This window comes from Drosophila mojavensis, unplaced genomic scaffold, assembly GCF_018153725.1.
Source record: "Drosophila mojavensis isolate 15081-1352.22 unplaced genomic scaffold, ASM1815372v1 contig_36, whole genome shotgun sequence".
NCBI classification, from domain to species: domain Eukaryota; kingdom Metazoa; phylum Arthropoda; class Insecta; order Diptera; family Drosophilidae; genus Drosophila; species Drosophila mojavensis.
In genome coordinates this window covers 2,925,729-2,948,187 of record NW_025318858.1, presented here as the reverse complement: position 1 = coordinate 2,948,187, position 22,459 = coordinate 2,925,729, and the positions used below count along the sequence as shown (strand labels likewise).

General features: G+C 36.7%; 4 protein-coding genes across 6 annotated transcripts; 2 read left to right on the top strand and 2 right to left on the bottom strand.

The window, feature by feature from the left end:
- Positions 1–64: 64 nt before the first annotated feature.
- Positions 65–1,159, top strand: LOC6575862 (39S ribosomal protein L4, mitochondrial). Its single transcript, XM_015164858.3, has 2 exons — positions 65–809; positions 869–1,159. The coding sequence occupies exons 1-2, from the start codon at positions 133–135 to the stop codon at positions 1,086–1,088; spliced, it is 897 nt and encodes a 298-aa protein (XP_015020344.1). The 5' UTR covers positions 65–132; the 3' UTR covers positions 1,089–1,159.
- On the bottom strand, positions 1,084–2,171 carry LOC6575861 (NIF3-like protein 1). The gene is made up of 2 exons (XM_002001829.4): positions 1,944–2,171; positions 1,084–1,882 (listed from the first exon to the last, which is right to left on the bottom strand). Exons 1-2 carry the CDS (start codon positions 2,094–2,096, stop codon positions 1,157–1,159), a joined length of 879 nt encoding a protein of 292 aa, XP_002001865.2. The 5' UTR covers positions 2,097–2,171; the 3' UTR covers positions 1,084–1,156.
- Positions 2,172–3,616: 1,445 nt separating this feature from the next.
- Positions 3,617–19,795, top strand: LOC6575860 (NF-kappa-B inhibitor cactus). 3 transcript variants are annotated; one of them, XM_015164857.3, is made up of 7 exons: positions 3,617–3,769; positions 4,418–5,387; positions 6,310–6,487; positions 6,582–6,792; positions 17,465–17,553; positions 17,745–18,002; positions 19,373–19,795. In XM_015164857.3, exons 2-7 carry the CDS (start codon positions 4,555–4,557, stop codon positions 19,433–19,435), a joined length of 1,632 nt encoding a protein of 543 aa, XP_015020343.1. In that variant the 5' UTR covers positions 3,617–3,769; positions 4,418–4,554; the 3' UTR covers positions 19,436–19,795. The 3 variants fall into 3 exon arrangements, with proteins under 3 accessions (XP_015020343.1, XP_032585005.1, XP_002001864.1); XM_032729114.2 differs by having other exon boundaries at positions 3,641–3,658; XM_002001828.4 differs by lacking the exon at positions 3,617–3,769 and adding an exon at positions 3,885–3,929.
- On the bottom strand, positions 19,759–22,139 carry LOC6575859 (cell division cycle protein 20 homolog). Its single transcript, XM_002001827.4, has 3 exons — positions 21,598–22,139; positions 21,212–21,533; positions 19,759–21,156 (listed from the first exon to the last, which is right to left on the bottom strand). Exons 1-3 carry the CDS (start codon positions 21,907–21,909, stop codon positions 20,207–20,209), a joined length of 1,584 nt encoding a protein of 527 aa, XP_002001863.1. The 5' UTR covers positions 21,910–22,139; the 3' UTR covers positions 19,759–20,206.
- Positions 22,140–22,459: the final 320 nt, after the last annotated feature.

The following is a 22,459-nucleotide window of genomic DNA, read 5'->3' as shown; positions in this document are numbered from 1 at the left end:
CACTGCTTTGATATGACTATCGCCAGTCGATTACATATCAGCTGTTTCGATACATGTGGCGGTCGGTCGATTAAATATTATCGACAACTCTGCATAACATCAACAATTGGACCTCGTCGTAATTGTTGAAAAATGTTAAAATTTTTAAATAAAACGCGACAGTTGCTGTATCCAAATGTGCGTAACTTGTCGCATACCGTCACAGTTTGCCAGAGCAATGCAGCAACTGAATCCACAACGACGACCGGTAAGGAAACACTTGTTTCCAAGCCGGCTCTAATACTGCCCCAGAATTATGCGGAACATGCGCCCGTGAGCCGAAGCACTGCACGTCAGGCGTGGATAGAAAATGTGGATGCAGTGACTGAAAGAAAAGTAGGGCTTATGGAACTGCATCCGGATGTGTTTGCTGCACAGCCGCGCGTCGATGTCATCCAGGAGAATATTGAGTGGCAGCGCAAGTATCGTTATGTAAGCATGGCACATACCAAAACACGCGCCGAGGTGCGGGGAGGCGGACGCAAACCCTGGCCACAGAAGGGCATGGGTCGTGCACGGCATGGCTCGATACGTTCGCCACTCTTCAAAGGCGGCGGCGTCATCCACGGTCCGCGTTCACCGACCACCCATTTCTATATGCTGCCCTTCTACAAGCGAGTGATGGGACTCACATCGACGTTGAGCGTCAAATTGGCGCAGGATGACTTGCACATCATTGAAGATGTTGAGATTCCCACGAAGGATGCGCAGTTTATTAGGGATTTGATTCAGGAGCGTAATTGGGGACCTTCTGTACTGATTGTGGACAAGTAACTAAACTACACATGTGCTTTAAATTCCTCTATTCAAGTCTTAATTTCTATTTTAGGCACGATGTATTTCCAGAGAATATTTGCTATGCTACAGACTCGATAGGCTATGTGAATCTGATGCCCGCCTATGGCCTGAACGTCTATTCCATGCTAAAGCATGATACATTGGTGTTGACTGTGGAGGCCGTTAAGCATTTAGAGGAGCGTTTGCTTTATCAGCTCCATCGAAATGATGCAGCCAGCAAGCAAACCAAATTTAAGCTCGATCAAGTTTAGATTAAGCCTTTATATAATTTAATTGTATTTACTTGTACATGATTTAATACAAATGAAGTTTGTTATGCCTACTGCTTCACTTGTTGCACAGCCTGGGAATTGCTTCTAAATGCAGTTTGCAAGGGATCTTTATCCTTTTCTGAAACAATGACCTCACACTTTTCTTGAAGTCTCTCCTTCAGTATGCACTGAAATTCACGCAGGAAACCGCGCTCCGAATTGCTGTGATTGCAAAGCAGAACTGTCGTCCCATTGTGGTTGAAGTCCAGCAACTCGTGATGCGACATCTCGCCAGTTATGACCAGATCCGCTTTAATGCCCTTTAGGACTGATCCGCCGGATCCCGCGCATATCCCAACGGTATGCACAAAAGTCTTTGGATGATGGTCCACAGCATATGCCACATGCACGCTGTTGTCTATGTGGTCTTGGAGTGCATGCACCAACTGGGAAATGGGCATACTGGTCTCTACAAGACGTCCGGAGCCGGTGCCATCAACTGCGCCCGGCTCTGGAACCAAGGGCTTAATGCCCTTTATATCTACTGCCTTGGCCAGCCAATCATTGACACCGCCCACCACTTTATCCCAGGCCGTGTGTGGAGAATACAATGCCTTGGAGTTAGCTAAGCATCCGACTACTATACGCTCCTTCCAGTTGCACATAGTAATGCGTGTCAATGGCCGGAAGATTGGCGGATGATAGCTGATAATCAGATCGACATTCTTCTCCAGAGCTTCACCCAACACGGGCTCAGTGAGATCATTGGTTAGCAATATGCGCTCCACATGTTTCTGCAATTACATTCAATACTATTTTGTTTTCTTATGTATTTTATATTCTTAAATCACTTACATCTGTGCTTGGCTCGATCAACAGGCCCACGTTGTCCCACTTTTCGGCCAGGGATGCCGGTGCAAACTTTTCCAGCACATTGACCACTTCATTTAGTTTCAGACCAGAGAATGTTGCCATGCTTCTTCTCAGTCTTAACGCGCTGCGTAACATTCAACAGACAATCTTCTACAACTACTTCAAAAGGTAACTCAACCAAAGTTTGTATAATTTTAACAATGAGTGCTGGAAAACGTTTATAAAAGTCTCAGTTGGAACTCGCAGCACCAACTACTACTTTGGCGGTTGTTTGAAATTACGTTTTAATATTTATGGAAGAATATATTTAAGTACTGTCTCAAAATGTAAATAAATACAATGTACATTATTAAAATCATTTGAAAATTTTCTAAAAACTAGAAAAAATAGTTTTCTAACACCTCTTCATGTGTGCCTGTGTGAAATCCAATTGAAGTCACTTGACTTCAATTCAACATTACTTTTATCTGGGTTAAACCGCTATTTTGCGGCTCATAATAAGTCTAGCAATTAAATAAAATTATTCCAAGAATTGTTACATCATTAAATGCGTACGCTATATGTACATAGACGTATGTATATTGATGTTGTTATACCCTATGATTGATTCAAATAGAAGTAATATATATTTAATTACGAGTCAGATGTATCTATACACATACATTCATCTAATATACGATCTGAAACTGATTTTGATGGGATCTGTAAGCATAAAGCATCAGAAATCTTTTTTTAAATTTATAATGTAACGAAGTAAAGAACATATATTAGTCGAACACTCCCAACTGTAGCTCTATGTTCAGTTCCCGCAACTTGGGTTTTGTGAAGTCTTCGTTCTTCCGATCCCGCATTTCAATTTAGCAAAACATATTTGAAATTTTTAAAGAGTCATTTTAAGTTTTTTTTTATTATTTTTGTGAATGCGCCACTAAGTCAAGAAAATCCCAAGTGACGAATCTGAAAGCAGATAAGAAAAGACGCTAGCAACAAAACACATAAGAGTAACAACAAAAAAACCCGGTTTTTTTTAAACCAAAAATGTAAATCACACGGACACAAAAGATCAATGTCCTTTATTACTTAAGTCATACATTAATACTTTCCCAAATACAATTAATTTGTAATGTAAATAAATTAAATAACAGTTTAACATATTCAGTTGTATCTCATGCATAAGTCCTTTTGCATTCCTTTGCGCACTCATTCGTTTCAACTATTCTCATCTGACTGTTGCATCTGGCAACATCTTTTCCTTTTATTTCTTGCTGCAGCGTTGCAGCCATTTTTTGTTGTTCTTTTCTATCTGCATCTTCGTCCAGGCGTCGACGTCAACGACATCGAACTGCTGTGTTCATTTCAGTTTGGGACGCGGAGCGGGTCACATCCGTTTCGACAAAGCAAAAGATATTCTAACATATGGTATGGTTGTCTCTCAAATAATTGCTGTTCTTGTTGCCTATGTGGGAATTGTTGTTGTTGTTACTGCTGTTGGTTTTGAGTGTGTCCGCATTTAAATCGAAGCTTTGGTTGTTAACGTTGCGCGCCTTATACCGAAAGCTTTTGATACGCCGATCTGGCAGCGCCACTTGGTTTCCCCCAACCATCAAAGCTTTACCGTAAATATCGCTGCAAAGCTAAATTAAAGCAGCTTTAACGCAATTAATGTAGTGCTATTTTCAACGTGAAAGAGTCGAGACGTATGTATTTCAAAGCGGAACGCAGTCATATTAACTACAAGTTAAAAACGAAACGCGAATAAATGTGGAACAGCATGCGAAACAAATTATAATAATAGACAAATTAAAGAGGTGTGTGAGTGTGTTGAAGCACAATGAATTTACAATGATAATATAAATTCCAATATACATAAATATAAATTAAACAAACAAAAGAGCAAAACTTATAATTTGTGTGCAATTGCACACAAAAATAAAAGCATAAGCGATTCAGCAGCGTGTCTGCTCGTTTGTACGTGTGTGTTATTGTGGTGTCTGCGTGTACGTGTACTGTAGCTGCTCGCGTTACTGTGCCTGGATGTGTGTGTGGGAAACGAAGACAGGTGCTGCACAAGCTGAAAATAAAGCAGGCAAATTGAAATAAATATGTACACGAAATGCCTATGCAAATGGAATTCTTCTAATTATCCAATGAGCAGCAGAAACGACTTTTTTTGTTGTTGCTAATCATAACTTTGGACATGCGCTAATCTGCTATTCCGTTTTCACTTGTGTTGGGCACTATATATTCGTTTCACTCGCGCACACGGCAGTCGAGGCGAGTGCCAGAGAGACGCTTAAAGCGCAGTTACGCGAGCTCTTCGTATATGTACATGTATATGCAATCATATCTAGGTGTGTGTGAGAGAGAGTGTCTGAGTGTGAGTGAGTGCTTGTTAAAGCTTTAAAGCAAAGTTCAGCGTGTGAATTTCCATTAAATTGTTAAAAAAAATTTTACAGAAACAACGACAAACTATAGTTTAACAAAGAATACGAGACGTTGGCAAATCAATTGCAAAAGAAACAAAATCAGCAAAGTAACTTTATTCAAATCAATAATAAAAGCAAAGGCCAACAGGCAGGCAACATAGTTCAAAATGTGGAACCAAACGACAACAGCAGCAACAAGTGAGAATAACAAGGCTAAGGAAACGGTGGAGGATTGTAGCTGTGCTGTTGGTGGCGTTGCCAGCGCTGCCACAGCTGTCAGTGTTGAGCAACAGCAGCAAAGAGCTGCACTTGAAGCTAACAGTAAACAATCAGCAGCAACAACAACAACATCATCATTTGGCGGCAAAAGCAGCGAGCAACAACAAAGCAGCGAAGCCGCCATTAACAAGAACAAAGAATTTGCAGCACAAAGTGAAACAAGCGATTCTGGTTTCATCTCCGGTCCCCAATCATCGCAAATATTTAGCGGTGAAATAAGTGACGACGAAACAGGACATCAACAGGTGAAGGAGAAGAAGAAGGAGTCGGAGCAGGACAAGCGACAGGATCAAAGCCAAGATCAGAAATCAGACAAATTGCAAACTGTGCTCGATTCGGGCATCATCGACGAGCTCGAAGAGGAGGACCACGAGGAAGAGAAGGAAAAGACAACAGCAGGAGCAACAACAGCAACAAATCAAACGGAAGCTGGCGTCGAACAGCCGGCCAGCGAGCAAATGCGCTTCAAACACAATGTCGATTCGGGAATACCCCAATGGACTGTACAGTCAAGCCTCGGTATGAATAATCTCAATATATCAGCAGCAACAAATGCCAACAGCTCCGCTGGACGAAGAAGCGCACCTCAGACCACAACAACAACAGTAACAAATGCAGCTGGAAATACTGCAAATGTAACGGCGCCATTAAGCAACACCAGCAACATTAACATCATGAACGCCTGGGAGCAATTCTATCAACAGAACGACGATGGCGACACGTGAGTAATATATCAAAAACAAAAGTATTTCCGTTTGCAAAATACCAAAAAAAAAAAAAAAAAAAATGGAACAAAATACCAAATTAAAAGAAAGTTATTGAGAGACTGTTGTGGGTGACTCAACGTTACCCTAGACTTAGTGTATAACGTGTATAACGTTTTGTTTATATCTGGTCTTTGGTTGCTGTGCTAGGGCTAAGAGGGGTCTGGAACATAAAACCCATCTAATAAATTGATTCAAGAAAACCTATAAAAATAGTTCATTCTATTCCATCTACTTATCAATTTATCATATAAGGAACACCATCTTAACCTACCAAGAAGTTTATGGTCATGGTATAAATAAAATAAATAAATAAATAAATTTATAATATCTGTAGGGTATTTAGAGATTCTTTTCGCATAAAAATGACTTGACCCGACCACCTACTGTGTGAGTGTCTGGGGATACTTTCATGAATCACAACAAATACACACAGAGAAAACAGAAAACACAAGACAATGAGACGACGAGTCGGATCGAATCAAATCGAGTCGTCTACAGACACATGTTAGTCAGGCAGTCAGGGGTTTTCCTGGTATGTCAACTACCTGAACAGGTTTTTGGGTCGCGCAAATTCGTGGGTTTTTACAGGCGAAACGATCATGAAACAAGTGTGGAAAATGTGCAGGTAAAACATATAAGTCTGCCCACATTAGTCAACACTGGTTAGTCCGTGCGTGATCGAGGTTTTTATGGGAGTTCTAGAATAAATTATGTTAGTTTATCTTGAAAATGTAAGAAGTTCTTATTATACAGTTTTTATACATTTTCCAACACTTGTAGTTTCCACCTTATTATTTGTTTTAAGTTCAGTTCATTCCCCAAACACCTTCAGATCATTGCCCAATACTCATCTATTTTCTCTCTCTGTCGTTACAGACCACTTCATTTGGCCTGCATATCGGGCTATGTGGATGTGGTTGCCGCTCTGATACGCATGGCTCCACATCCATGCCTCCTAAACATCCAGAACGATGTGGCACAGACGCCACTGCATCTGGCCGCACTTACAGCGCAGCCAACGATTCTGCGCATGCTTCTATTAGCCGGTGCCGAGGTGAGCCGCACCTACTCAATAAATTACGAAGGCTAAATCATTCTAATCCAACTATCTATCCATCTATTTATCTTTGCAATCTGTCAATCAATAGCCCACAGTACGTGATCGTCATGGCAATACGGCGTTGCATTTGTCCTGCATTGCAGGTGAGAAACAATGCGTGCGCGCTCTGACAGAGAAGTTTGGCGCCTCCGAGATACACGAGGCACATCGCCAATACGGACACCGATCCAATGACAAGGCTGTCAGCTCTTTGAGCTATGCCCATCTACCTGCCGACCTGGAGATACGCAACTATGATGGTAAGTTACGAAAATATATATCGTTATTTCATATAGATATGTAAACGAAGGGGGTCGAAATTTGGTATATAACTATAACTATTTTAAGTATATTCATATTAAGGAATCTCTTGAAAAATGAACTAGTTCATTTGAGTGAACCGCTCAAACAAACTTATTCTAAATTCTCACTGAAAAATAAGTAGAAAAATATATTTTTTGAGCCAAATTGCAATAAATGCAGTAAAAATTATTGAAAAATATATTTAGATGCATCCATATATACTTTATAGTTTAATATTTTTGGCAAGCGTGGCCGACAAATAATAAAAGAATTTGACTCGATGCCAACAAATTTGAATTTATCATATAGCTTTAAAATTTTAGCTGTCCCGCCAACGGCGAGACATTGTCTAAGACTATTTATATAAGACACCAAGTCTACAGATACAGCTAGACTATAGACATCTATATACATATGTGTCAGATATTTGTGTATATATACTATATAAATATATGTATAGGCGTGCCAAAAATACATTGTGGCCTCTGCGCATTTTTGCGCCTGCAAATAAATTTCTCATTTACGTTTTTCACTTAGTTATTGATTGGCTCACAGCAATATATGTATATCTTTCTTTCTATATGTATATGCTTGTATATTAATGTGATTTTCTGCTTGACGTCAGCAGGGTTTGGTATTGTTTATAATTTGCTTATGTCTACAAAATCTTCCAAGCTTCAAGGAAACAAAACAAAATAGATATTAATTCGCTTTCCAGCTCATTTCATTTGCAGCTCACACAGATGCTTTTACGATTCTATATATACGTACATACATATGTGTATATATAGCTGACGGCCTTATTTCCTTGATTGTTATTATTGATTTATTTGTATACAAATTAGTTTATATATAAACATACTGATTTTCAACAGGTGGGTGGGGTTCAAAGCAAAAAAGGTGTGCGCAAAATACGTCAATTAAAATTCGCCTTTGATTATATGTATTTATGTGCGAAAAGTTTCCCACTTAAAAAAATAACTGCAAAATATTATAAAACAGATCTAAGCCGGAAGAAAGTAAAAGTCATCATAAGTATAAGTATAGCCACATATAAAGACATACGTATGTATATATAAACACTTATTGTTCAGTCACAAGAGTTGAAGCTTGCGCAACTGTCGACACGTAAAAGGTTAATAAACTTGACTGAGATGTTGAGAGGCTACATTTTTATAACCTCCCCCTACACAGAAGCACACACATACACGCGCACACTCACCCACACTTTTAGCTGTATTTGCTTTAACCTTTCGTTTGTTTAATCGATTTTTGTAACCTTGCTAAAAATACGAAAATTGATCGGTTTCAAACATGTGGTGAACAAACATTTGGCAGCTACTTTTGACCAGACCAAACCGGTCTAAACATGCCTTCGCGCATAAATGAGAAACAGCTGCTGAACACTCAACTAAGAGAGTGTGTGTGTATTAGTAATACACATATATATGCTTAGCAGAGCAGACATTGCACATAATATTCAAACAAATAGCTATGGCTAGCTCTATGCAGACAAACAACAACAAAATGGCTAAAATTAGAGGTGGAAGCAATGGCTGTCGAACGACCCATAGTTGCCCTTTCTTAACATTCAAGTCTACAAACAGATATAGCGATATAATATTGAATAAAAGTATTGAGAAGTTCCCTATGCTATATTGACTCATATCCTAAGAATCTATAAAACTCTTGAGTTTCCTAATGTCATCAAAATCTTTCGTAAATTCCAAATGAATCATAGAGAAACCCTTTGGGATCTTCTCTTAAAGGTGTTTTCCGCATTGTATTTATATTGCACTTTTCAATCAAGCATGAAATACTTTTGCGGTATTTTTGTTAAACGATTGGGAAGAAATAGGATAGAGAGCATATTATCTAGTATTTCCCAGACGAAATGTCTGTCAAAATTAAGCTACTCACAGCTATTTGATAGGGTATCAAAGAGCAAAGCGAAACGATGACACGAACAAGACGACGACTACGACGACGGCTTTTTCTTTCAAATTTTTTGGGTTTTCCCATGCACAAAGCAGACACATTAAGCTCTATACATATCTCTCTCACTCTCTGTATATATAATGTTAAAAAGCAATACCGAACGTCGTCTACTCGGTGCCAGATGTTATAAAATCATATTCAATTGGGTTCGTACAAAAAGTCACAAGACTTTCTTGTTCAATTGACGTCATGGTTACGCATGAATTGTATTGAATCCTGTATATAGAAATCAGAAAAAGAAAGGAAAACAACCGAAATGGGCTGAACAGAGAAATTGGAATGATTCCATAGCATTTTGACAGAGTAAAAGGGAAAAACAATAATTCGTCATATTGTTTTTTTCAAGAAAAACCTGAACGTAATCAAAATGAAATAGCTAGCAGATAAGGAATAAAGCTGAATAAGTTAACATACGTTAATTAGCAGCAGTACGCATATGTTAGTTAACATAGGTTAAGGGAGTATTCATTCTATGTATTATCTAACATATGAGCTCATCTAGCTTGGCTGTTAAATTTAGCTCTACAATTTTTGTCTCAAGAATTTCCATTATTTTTGCTTTGCCTTTTAATGCAAGAAATGTGGAAAATGTTACGAAAATAATCGAATGCTTTGCACTGCTGGCATTTAGCCAAGATTTCTAAAAGCGATAAAGTAAACTTGTCGGAAAAAGGAACATGTATACTATAAATTCCTTCAGGCGTAATACATAAATTCAATAACCTTTTGTAGACAGTTCAAAAGGTTATCGCAAAAGTCAACTTATCAGTAAACATATTTCTATTTGCATATGTAAATATGTAGCAGAGCGTTACAGTTGTTTACATATATATTTAAGGAAATATATATTTTCTTTGGGGCTGCCTGGAAATTCCCAGCTATTTCTGTAATATCGTCCTATTTAATTGCGAGGTCATTATAATACACATATATATCCACGTATTTATGTTATATATTTGTATTTGTAGCTCCTTTCACTCACGCAATGGCATTTGCTCGAAACTCAATGAATATAAATAAAGACACGCAAGACTTAATTATAAATAGAATTTCCGAATTCCTTTTTGGCAGGAGTTGAAATGATTTTATTTTCCTTGGAGTACTCACACCGAAGTTTTCGTTTATATTTAGAAATTAAAATACTTGCTGAATTTTAATGGGAAATTACAAGAAGTAATTATGTAGCAAGCTAATCTAATTTATATGAATTGAAATGACCCATTTAAACACTTCATAGTTTACATGATGTTTTTTTTTTTTTTTAGAAAAAAGTCTACTTCACTTGAAAATTCTAATCAAAGGCGAATTTTTGGGAGCGTTCCTCCAAATCTTATCTGATTTTTCAAGTAACCATGATCTCGTTCTACAGTCTTGAAACGCCATTTAGTCACAAGTTAAAAACGTCTTTGACATCATCGACACTCGAGACACATTTGTAGGGAATTTCAGAACGATAAACCGCACAATATGTTGATTGAGGCTCATTTGTGGAACATATGGCAATGGCATCTGTTGTCGGGAAAAAAATCTAAAGAAGTTTCCAAATGCAAAAAAAAAAAAACCTTAACAGCAACAGCTTTGGGCCTTATTCCGTATTTCCCCATTTATTAATTGTGATAAGCAAAATTCTGTATCCCAAAAGATAATGTTACCTAGAAATGTTAATACGAATACGAGGAGGAATATCGGCTGTGTTTTAGTCGCTAAGCCAACAATCTGTTATCAATTCTAGAAAAACCCCATTGGTGGTCGTTTATTATTGCTATGACGGTGATTATCATAAGTGTATATACATATATCGGTAAAACTGTGTTATCACTGTGATAACTGTTATCTACGTTTTTCCCATAAAGTGTTTTGAGGTACCCCCTGGGCCAAGGACTGGCAGGTCTATGTGACATATAAAGTGAAAGCGATTAGATATATAAAGTCAATGAGAGTTTCTTAATTTCTCTCTTACCGATAAATGTAAATTGTTTTGTATATGTGACTTAGATCTTATATCCAACATGATATCGATAGCTCTTCAAAAATCGTATAAACACAAGAAATACAGAAAGCTAATATATATTCATTAATAATCATAATATAAAACTTCCTTCAATATTCAATTCCTTGTTTGTGTGCAATCGATATATCAAGAACAAATACAACATATCTGAAAGATCTTAATTTATCGTATGGCAACACGTGCAAAATTCCTTTCATTCCTACGATATCAGCAAAACGATATCGCATGTTCTATCTCAACCTTCAAAACGATATGGGGCTTTGCACACATTGGTACGACAGGTACATATTATATATACTACCTCCACTCAGATAGTACGTAATTGAGTGGGGAATGCCATTGTACGTTGGATTGATCGTTGAAACGTAAGAAAGCTAATTGATCAAGCTAAGCAATAAACAAAATGACGTATGTTACAAACTAGTTGTTTATGGAATTGCATAATATTTAACTATTCCCGTATAGATAGAATATACATATGTATGTATATATATTCAAACCTGTCGATTAAGGCCTTTGATCTGAACAATTGAGCACCCTTTCCTAACTGTCAAATAAATGCATGATGTTAGTTAAATGATCGAGTTAATAAATTAACACAATTTGTAATTGATCGTTAGCTGATGATGAGATGTGCAACCGTTGAACCCTGAGCTCAATTTTATTTGATCGATAATTATCGGCTTGTTGTCAAATGGTGTTGTAATAAAATTTTCCACAACGCTGCTTAATAGGGATTGTTATCATTGCCAATAGCAGTTTTTCCCTGTATTTGTTTATTTCTTAATTATCAATTATAGATATTGCCTTTTTCTATGACGATAATCATCGTTATTTGCAGTATTTACTTGACAGTCTATGGAATTTTTGATATACATATATGGGAAGTGTCTTAGATTGTTATCGATAATTATCGATGTCATGCTTATTGGCTAGTTCGACGAATTGTTTACCTAAATTATAATTTCAAATGCCTATAAGCTTATTCAACAACATTGCTGGCATTCCAGTAATATTTTTTTTCGATAGTTATCGAAGTTGTGATGATTGAGTAATATTTGTACAAACAAGTGTTTTAATTATTAGTTAAATAATCAAGCCAGTAGGTTAATAATCTCAAAGTTCCTTAAAAAAATAAAATAAAATAAATAAAAAAAAAAAACAGTTCAATATATATTGAAATTATAACTAGCTATCGAATTTCCTCATTCGACAGCTTGCTTAAGGCTGTTTTGCACTTAAGCATATATTATGCTCAGTTATGTTCTCTCGATCGGCTTCTATTGTTTCCACTTCCAGCTGTTCGTATAGGGAAGCAAGACGTATGCTTTAATCTCAAGCACATTTCTTTGACTCGAATGTCGCCAATTCAATAAATTTAATTTTGTTGTACTTTTGGATTGCCCGCTGCTGGCTGATACGTAAACAAACAGGTTTAACCCACAATTGTTGCTAACGTCAATAAAAAATGAAATGATTATTTACTAACATATTCTGGAAGTCTATAGATTGCTTTTGTTGACTGCCAATGAAATTTACATCGCATCAACAACAACAACAACAACTTTCTTACTCATTGCAAATCAGCTTTTCTCTACTCATTCTCTCCGTAGAGACAAGGTCAAGCGTCTGCCCGACCGATTATAATAATATCATTATGTGTATATCTACAAGCTTAATTATTTATCACAAGCTCATGTATAACGGAAGTTGTAGACACTTGAATGAAACGTGCCTCTCTATATGGTGATCAGGCAATGTTGACACAGTTTGTACTCGTACTCCTACAAAATTATTGGATGGGTTTAACCCTAACAATAACAACAGAAAAATGCAATCATTGTCTCACAATTGTCAACAGCAACTTTTACCGCTCTTTATCAGCTGTCGAGCACTTGACTGCCTTTTAGGCCAGTCTCTGACCTCTGCGGGGTTTTGCCCACATGCCGATATATAAATATCGTACGTATATATGTATTTATATGTAACAGCGTGTATGCAGTATTTACGCTACGCCGTTTAACAACACGTGGCACGATCATCCACACCTTCCATACCATACACCCATGATCTCACACATATCTACATATATACATATATCTGTATAACACTTACATTTGCATTTCGTTCAAAAGAAAGTCAACAAATGGTTTCGTGACATAACTACGATGTCTCTTAGCCGGCTACCAATTGGAAGTTTTGCCCACGTTAACAAATAATGAAATGAAGAGAAAAACCAAATAGCTTTAAATGTATTTTTGGAAAATCCAGCATTATTTGTGCTAAATTGATTTTGTTACTTTTTGCTGACTTTTGGCAAACGTCTGCTTCTTGGGGTTTCTGTTTTACATTGGGGTTTTCACTTCATTTCCACTTAACAAAAACTTTCAAACCACAAATTGGCGAATTGTGGCGCCAGAGGCATTAAAGCAAACAACCATTAAGCGTATATTGTTCTTTTGTTGAAACAGTTGTCTTTCGCAACGTTTTCTGTGGAGTGAATCAGGTAATTCCCCATTTGCCTAGTGGCCTGGTTCTTTGTGCTGTGGAAAGCAATAAAAAATAATGTTAGTAATACTAGGACAAAAGCTTAAAATCTCTTTCCTAATAAAAGCATTAAGCATTAAAGAAATTAGCCTAAAACAGAAAATTTTCTAATAAATATGATTAAGCGGTAAAGCGGTAAAATTTATTGATAACAATAAGTCTATCTAATTAGAATTTCATTATTTACCGATAAGCAGCAGTCCTAGCAATTTATCGATAACGCTTGCTGGCACAATTGAGCTTTTTGACTCTGCCATCTGGTTCCATTCAACGATTGAGTTATCCAATCTCTTAATATACAAATTCTTATCTTATTTCATAAACAAAACAATTTTATGATTTAATTATGAATCAATGAACTGCAGAATTTGCCACTTCTCTCTGAAGGACAAACAAGCAACGAACTGCCTCTGATCCAAGACAAAAAAAATCAATAACAAGTTGTCAAAATTCCCAAAAAAAAATTATTAAATATTAACTTCACACAGTACGCTGCTAACAATAAGCACAGTTAATTAAAATTAACCAAAGACAATAACAAAAGCCCCACCACAATTTTTATACCCTGAACCCATTTTCAATGGGAAATCAGGGTATAATGGTTTTGTTGAAATGTATGTAACAGGGAGAAGGAGGCGTGGCAGACCCCACAAAGTATATATATTCTTGATCAGGGTGACGAGCTGAGTTGATTTGGCCCTGTCCGTCTGTCTGTCCGTCTGTCCGTCTGTCCGTATGTATGAACGCGTCGATTTCAGAAGATATAAGAGCTAGACACTTCAAATTTTTTTTAAAATGTCCGTAATTACAGCGCGCATATCAAGTTTATCATTAAAAATCGATAACTCATCTCGATCTTTTTTTATCGATAAAAAACCTTATCGAAACCCAGTTATAAAATTATATCTTCTACACCTTTATTGCTAGGGTCTCCAAATTTTTAATGTATGCTTATATGCAATTTATACAATTTCGGTTTTTGTTAAAATTTACCCCCCACCTCTAAATTCTCCCCCTCACCCTCACTTTTGTTAAAAGCGTATTTCAAATACTAGAGACTTGTGCTTTGGCAATTACATGCATATTCATGTTATAATCATAATCTAAAAGTTTCATGAAGATCGTACGTCCATAAAAAAAGTTATTAAACAATTAAGTTCTCATAGTAAGCGCACACTGCAGCCCATGCGTGTTTATGCGTGGTTGCTTGTGTGTGTATGTGTTTGTGTATGTGTGTGTGTATGTGTGTGTGTGTATGCGTTTGTGTATGTATGCGTGTGTGTGTATGTGTGTCTGTATGCGTGTGTGTGTATGTATGCCTGCTTTTGCGTACGTGTGTGTGTGTGTGCGTGTTTCTTGTGTAAGCTGAAAGTCGCGAAAAAGTATTGAAATATCTATTGCTCCAAGGGTTCAGGGGATCTCGTAGTCGAGCAGTCTCGACTAGAGCTTTCTTACTTGTTTTTAATATAATATTTGTGCTGTCAATAAATTTATGAACTTCTCGTTGTGGGTTTTTGCTTAAGGTTAAACAAAGTTGAAAACAGCTCAAAATGGAGCATACATACTTTTGAATTGAATAAAAGAACAGGTAATTTAAACAATTAAAAAAACGTAATATTTTGTATTTTTTACAAACAAAAAGAACTCAGACAGGATTTCTTAAAATAGAACTGAGAATCATGGCAATAAACTTATATTCTATTATGATCATCGATTGTTTTCTTTTCTTTTTTTTTTTTTTTTTACTTAATATTAAATAGTGAAATAATATTTAAATCAAGATCAAACTTATTTAAAAGTTAAATTTTTGAATGGAGTGCGCAATTTCGTAATTCTTAATAATTGATTAAGCTCACATTCGATTAGCGTTAATATTATTATTATATTTATTATCTAAAAAGCAGGCCGCCGCTTGAAACCAAAAACCAATTTCAAGTTTAACTGCTTTTGAATTTTTATTTCTATTGTATTTTTAAAATCTTTTTCTGGTGTTTTTTATGAGGAGTCTGTCAAGTTTTGTGGCTCAGACTTGTTGGCAGCCGCCCAGATAGAGCTTTAGATAATATATAATAATAATATTTAAAAAAAAAAAAAAAAAGCAACTCTCTGTTTAGCAGCTGGAACGGATTTCAAATTTTCAAATCTAAGGCGCGTGACGCAGCAATGCTTGGGAATTCCCCAAGTTTAAAGTTTGAGGCAAACTTTGTGATTAATATTTCATATTTAAGCAAACAAAAAATGTCTATCGATTTGCTACAGCCATGTATGAGTATGTATGTAAAGATGTATTTAATCGTATGCTAACGATCCGCAATAACAACAATGGGAATTGTGCTTGAGCTTCTCTTGACTTTTACTATCGCTTCATCGAGTTTATGCGCTCGTATCATAATCTAGCCAGCGACTTCTCTCTGATCAGCGGAGATCGAGCTTGATCACTGGCTCAAGCACAGAGAAACGAAAAAAAAAAAAAAAAAAAAAAAAATGTTGTCATCGTTTATATTTAAAACTTGTGACACAATTGTTGTTATTGTTTGTAAGCCTCCGAACTGGACTGGGACGGCAACAAGACAGCCGGCTTTAACTTTCGTGCCAGATATCTGCTTTCTTTCTTTCTAGAAAGAGCCACTTTATAACATGGAACCTTTACCAAATATACAATTTACCAAGTATACATCTTCATTGTATCTTTCAAATACAAAATTAAGCAACTATCTACATTTAGAATATGATTTTTGCTGTTGTCATAAAATTAAATCATGCGCGTAAATAGCGTTGAGTCACCTTAAATCATTAACATGATTAATAACTGTCGCGCTCGCGGCGATTAATGCGCATTTAGCCGTAACTATTACGACGTGCGAGCCACCCTAACATTAGTTAATCTAGTTCAAGTGCAAACGATAAGCATTTATCGCTCACCAATTGAACTTGTTGTCAACATAGATAATCTACATACTTACTCAAAAAGGAAAGCTCATAGACCGTTGGCAACGCATGCGCAGGGCTAGGCGATAAAGTAGTTCAGTTGCACTTGTTGCCAATTCACTTGCAATGCTCAAAGATATACAAATACATTTGTGTAGTTGGCAACGCATGCGCAACTTAAATGCGTTTTATTCAAAGTTCTTACGGAAATTGAATGCAAATGAGCGGGCAGCTCTGTGACCAGCAGCTGGAGCTGGAGCGTGTTTGTGTGTGAAAGTCAATCAACAGCACGTGTAACAGCAAAAACCACAGAACAGCCATAATAAAAACAACAAAAGGCAAAAGCTGCCTGTTGTAGCTGTTGTAATTGTTGTTGGCCTTTAATCTGTATGCGCGATCAAGCAGCGAGATATAATTTGAGAATTGTCTTTTTTGTACATATATTCATTTATTTATAATTATAAAAACATCGTTTAGTACAACGCCAGCTGAATTATTGCAACTGCTAGGTATTGTTGTTGTTGTCTGTGAATTATGTGCAAACATTTTTGCTCTTTTTTAAACTTCAACCAATTTGAACTTGGGCAAACTAGTTGCCAATACAACGAAAAGTCTGCTTGTTGGGTTTGTTAACTTTATTTTTGCTTCTTTTTTTTTTTTGCATTATAGCTGTTTTTGTTGCCGCCGTCGCTTTTTATGCCACTGCTGGTTTTTTTGTGTTTGTTTGTTGTAGCTGTTATTTTGCTGCTGTTTTATTGTGGGAATTTCTTGGGTTTTTCAACGCACACCTATGCAAACGCACACGTAGTCAATGCATGTGTGTGTGTGTGCATATGGCAAAACGCGTTCGTTGAGCTGACTTCACCGCCCCTTCCTCCGTATCTCATGTCTCTCGCTCTCTCTCTCTCTCTCTTCCTCACAGTCTTTGCACGCCTGCTCTTGGGGCAAAGCTTTTGCTGGCTGTCGTGCTGTTTTTTTTTTGTATTTTAAAATGCTACTTGTTCAACAACAACACAACGAAGCTTTTTTGCTGAGCGCTTTAGCAGGGATCGTATTTCATTCATAAATGTAGCGCACAGTGGTACTGAATGCATTTGCCTTCAAGCAATTTTTATTAACTTTCAATTTCTTTTCTAACTTTGCAGGTGAACGCTGCGTACATTTGGCTGCAGGCGCTGGACACATTGATATCTTACGCATTTTGGTAGCTCACGGCGCGGACATTAATGCCAGGGTAAGTGAAACTGAGATAAGTTAAGTTTAATTGTTCATTTGAGCGTTAACTGGTTGATTTATTCCGCTCTGATCTTTAATTGAACAGCGCATATCGCTAATGAATAATTTAGCTTTTAATGTAATAAACATAAGTCTTATAAAAGTAACCGATTTTTATTAAAAAACTGCATTTGAATTATGTTTTTTTAGGAGGGCAAAGGCGGACGCACACCTCTGCACATTGCCATCGAGTGCTGCAACGAGGATTTGGCCAATTTTCTGCTGGACGAATGCGAGAAACTTAATCTAGAGACAGCAACATATGCTGGACTAACGGCATATCAGGTGGCCAGCATATTGAATAAATCGCGCATGCAGAACATATTGGAGAAACGCGGTGCAGAGACATTAACGCCGCCCGATAGTGATTACGATAGCAGCGATATCGAAGATCTAGACGATACGAAGGTGAGCGTCACAGCCTAAACAAACAAAAAGAAAATCTAGAATATCATTGAGAAACCCATAGAACATAAGAAAACGTCAAAAATAAGGGTCACCACCAACAGCTTCCAAATGTTCAAGAAAAAATTGTTAAAAGAGCTGAACTGGTATTCAGCTAATGTTGAAACTAGAAAAAATTGAATGAAAAAATTAAGATGAATTGTATTGTAACATTTATCTATTGTTAAACCAACCGACCAAAAAAAATTGCAAAAAGTGGAAATTGGAAAAGAAAACAGCAGCAAAAATAGAAATAGCCGTCCGCATAACTTTACATATAGTAAAAAAAAAAAAAACACAATAAATAGATATATTTATACATAAATAAGAGCTGCTCTATGTTTTAGTAGAGCAGTCAAAGCTACAAAGTTGCCCACTGTAAGAAACAACCAACAAAATAACGAACAAAATGCAATACACACAATATATAGATACATTTATATATACATATATAAATAGATAGATGATATACATACTCTATGTAAAATGAACTATCCATCAGCTGTTCTTATGATATTTATGTTGTACTTTCCCTATCAAAATGTTAACTAATTTAAGCTGTCTATGTAATTCAATGCTTATTACGCTTTATCTCTCCCACTTATACTCTTTATACATATCTCTGTCTCTCTTTGTCTGTATTATGTGTGCGTGTATGTGTGTTTGTAAGTGTCCGTGTGTGAATGTCTGTATGCTCTAACAAATATTTTAAAAAAACAAAATAGAGCTAGAACTTGAACTACAAATAGAACTAGATCTAAACAAATGTACGGTTTCTTTCTAGCTCTAAACCTTTTGTATGGAGAAATAAAAGAAAGTATAGCAAAAATACAAATAATATATACAACAAAATCTATATGAAAATGTAGCAAAGAATATATACTACAATATACTACATTTAACATAAGTTAGTTAAAAATCTAATTGATGTTTCAATGTTCTGACTGAATGAATTATGTTGCAAATAAACATTTTATTCTAAAACCAAAATGAAATAAGATTTATAAAATTATTGGTAGTAATTTAAAAGAAAGAATATGTAAGTATTTAAAATATATAAATTTCTATGCATGGTTATATAGCGTTTTGTTAATTATTTTGTTGGTTTTGCTTTTCAACTTTTATTGCTTAAATTTTAAAAAGAAAGTTTTTATAAAACAAATTGTATACTTTTCTTATTTAACAAACTAATTTTCATTTAGTAATTTTATTATTATTATTTTTTTATATTTATATTTATAACATATTTTTTAATTTACTATTCTTTTTTTTATTTTATTTTTAATGTTTAAAAATGTTTTTCATATATTTTTGATGTCATCTATTCTTTGCAGATCTTTGGTGATCCGCGTTACTTTGTCAGCTACAGTGGCGGCAATCCCATGACAGTCGCTTGAATATCACTTTAATTGTACATATACATATATACAACAGATCCATAGTACATAAATATGTATAAATATATATATTTAGCAACGCTATAATTCCAATAACAGCTGCTGAAGAAAGGCAACAAACTATGCTGACACGAGATATTTTTGACACGTTCCACACATGCGACGAACAAAAAAATACAAAATAAATCAATGGAGTTAAAAAATAAAAAACACCTGCAACTAACTGTACCCACAATACAAAAAGATTAATTATATAATAAAAAGGAAAAAAAATATTGTTTACCATGTAAGCCTGTCAAAATAAGTGAATAAAACAAAAAAGGTTGCAGTATGGCAAGCATTTTATTTATAAATCATGAACATGCAATTTAAATAAATATATCAAATAGTCGTCACATAATTGAATGAACAGCAATCAAATCATTGATGTCATCTGTACAATCTTCAATTTACAAACATAAAATAAAATGCACAAAACTTAAATATACATCAAAATACACACATATCAAATATCTAAGTCACATAATTATGAAATATGAATTGGCTTAGCATGAAAGTCTTAAAAAATAACAATTGAATTAATATTGTTTGTTTGCTAGCTTAATCGAAATACAAATAGTTTTATCTAGTCTCGAATCGTTGGGTGAGTAGGTCTTCAAGTCTGCCAGCTCTTTGTTGGAAGAGAATCTGCCTCTAGCATTTGCTCTGCTAAGAAATTCCTCTTCGGATCCATCATTAACCGTCTCCTAGAAGTTCGTCTTCTTTGCATCCCTAACGTATGCTCTGTCGAAAGACACTCTTCTTTACATTGCTACTGGCAGTGGACACCTTTTTGGCTGCCATTGGATCGGGTGCAAAGCAGTTCCATAGCCGCAATGTCTCATCAGCTCCAGCGCTTATCACTGTGCTGCCATCGGGTGACATGGCCATCTGCAAGACACGCGATGTATGTCCAGTTAGATCGGCTTGCTTAACCATCGATGGATACTTCCAGATGGTCAATTGATTGTTGGCAAAGCCGTGTGCAGAAATCAGCTCCTTGTAGTGCCGCGAGAAGAGCAGAGAGCACACCTGCGATTTGGAATCTACAGACTTGATAAGTGACCCGTTGCATACATTCCAGAATTTGATGCAGCGATCCGCCGTACCGCCACCAGATGCCAGGGTGTTGGGCTGCCAGGGACACCATGCAAGGGCTCGCACAGCTGCCTGATGTTCATTGAATTTGTGCAGTGGGTCAGTGGCGGTGCCTACTCCACTCCCAGCTAGGGACCAGACATTCACTAGATTATCATTGCCTCCACTAGCTAAGTACTTGAAATCCGTGGACCACTTCAGACCGCACACCTCTTGTGCATGCCCATTTAATGAGCCTACTTTGTGTTCCCTCGAGCGCACATCGTGATGTATAATCGTGCCATCCCGACTGCCTGATGAAACCAAAAATGAGTTCCATGCCAGAGAGCCAACACGAGCGCTATGTCCATCCATCACACGCAAGCGTTTCACCTTCGAGCAGTCCCAGAGCTCTACAGCTCCACTGCTATTGCCTATAGCCAAGATCTGACCCTCTTGGATCCAAGAGAGCGCGCAGGCATAATCTCCTTCCTCATACTCGGTTAGTTGTTCAATATTTCCACTCGCTGCATTCCACAAGTAAACGCAATTGCCCAATGCAACGGCTACTATGTTATCGCCACTCCAGTCCATGAGATTGAGATCTAAGTAGAGCAGAAAATGTAGTATACATACCATAGGTGATATAGAAATACTTACAGTAATCATTGATAAAGTCTGGCGCATCAAGTATACGCTCCGATGTGGTCGGTATATAGCGCGATCCGCTCTTCGTCGATATGGGCGTCTTCAATGAGTACACCACCTTAAGAGGATTTGTATGGGACTCGGGAGCAGCGGGTGCTTTGTTTTGATAGCACAATATGCGTCCACTTTTGCTGCTCTCGCCCACCTGAGCCACCTCGGCAATCAGTTTCTGCCGTTCACCTTTATGAGCAGATGCCTGGACATTATTCTCGTTGCTGCTCGTTGGCTGCTGCTCTTGGTCCTCATCGGACTTATCGCCCGTGTCTTTGTTGACCTACAAATAGGACGTTCTATATGGTAACCTATCTATAAATTTGTATTATATTAATGCTAATTACCAAGAAATGTGCCAATTCAAAGTTTGTGGCTGCACGATTGGGTATAAAACGATCTCCTCCTCCTGGTGTCTTCGTTGGCGTCGTTGCACTCTTTTTAGTCTTTGCGTCAGAGCTTTTGCCTGGCGTTTTGGTTGGTGCTTGTACTCCGGAAAAGCTCGTATTATATGAAACGGATAGCACGGAGCGTGTTGTATTCACGCTTCCATTGAGCGAGGCTTCCAGCTTCTTCTTCCAGCGGGGCGCAGGACCACGCGTCTCTCCATCCATGATCAAAGCATTCTGCAGATCACTCACAAAATTGAATTGAGACATTTTTCACATAAAATATTATCGTCTCAGTTTGTCTAGTTCAGTTGTTATTTGTATTTATTTATCACAAAATTGATTGCACAGGCGTTGTTAAATATAGTCTGTGTTCGCACGGCTGTCAAAAATTGCAATGGCGGTTTGGAAATGCATTGGATATGAAAATTCCGCGGCAAACGATACCAGGGCTGCATAATGCACGCAACGGAATAATAATTGCGCGCTTGTGAGCTTATTTCACTCTTCTGAACGATTTCTAAAAACAGAACAAAGTGAAGCAAATTTAATATTATCTTTTAAGCTAAATTAAGATATTAGATTTCAATAATTAATTTTTTTCATATTATTATCAAAGCTCTGAGAAACATTTATTATAATAACCCTGGCTTCCAGCTGTTTACAGCGACACACCCTTAACAGAGTCGTTATGCTCTGTTGTGTTTGTTATATGACTATCAACAGATTTCAATATATTATAGAGCCTTAATTTTCTTCAAAGTTGTCTAAATATGGTTTAAGTAGATTTTTCATGAAATAGTTTATACAGAAATTGCAA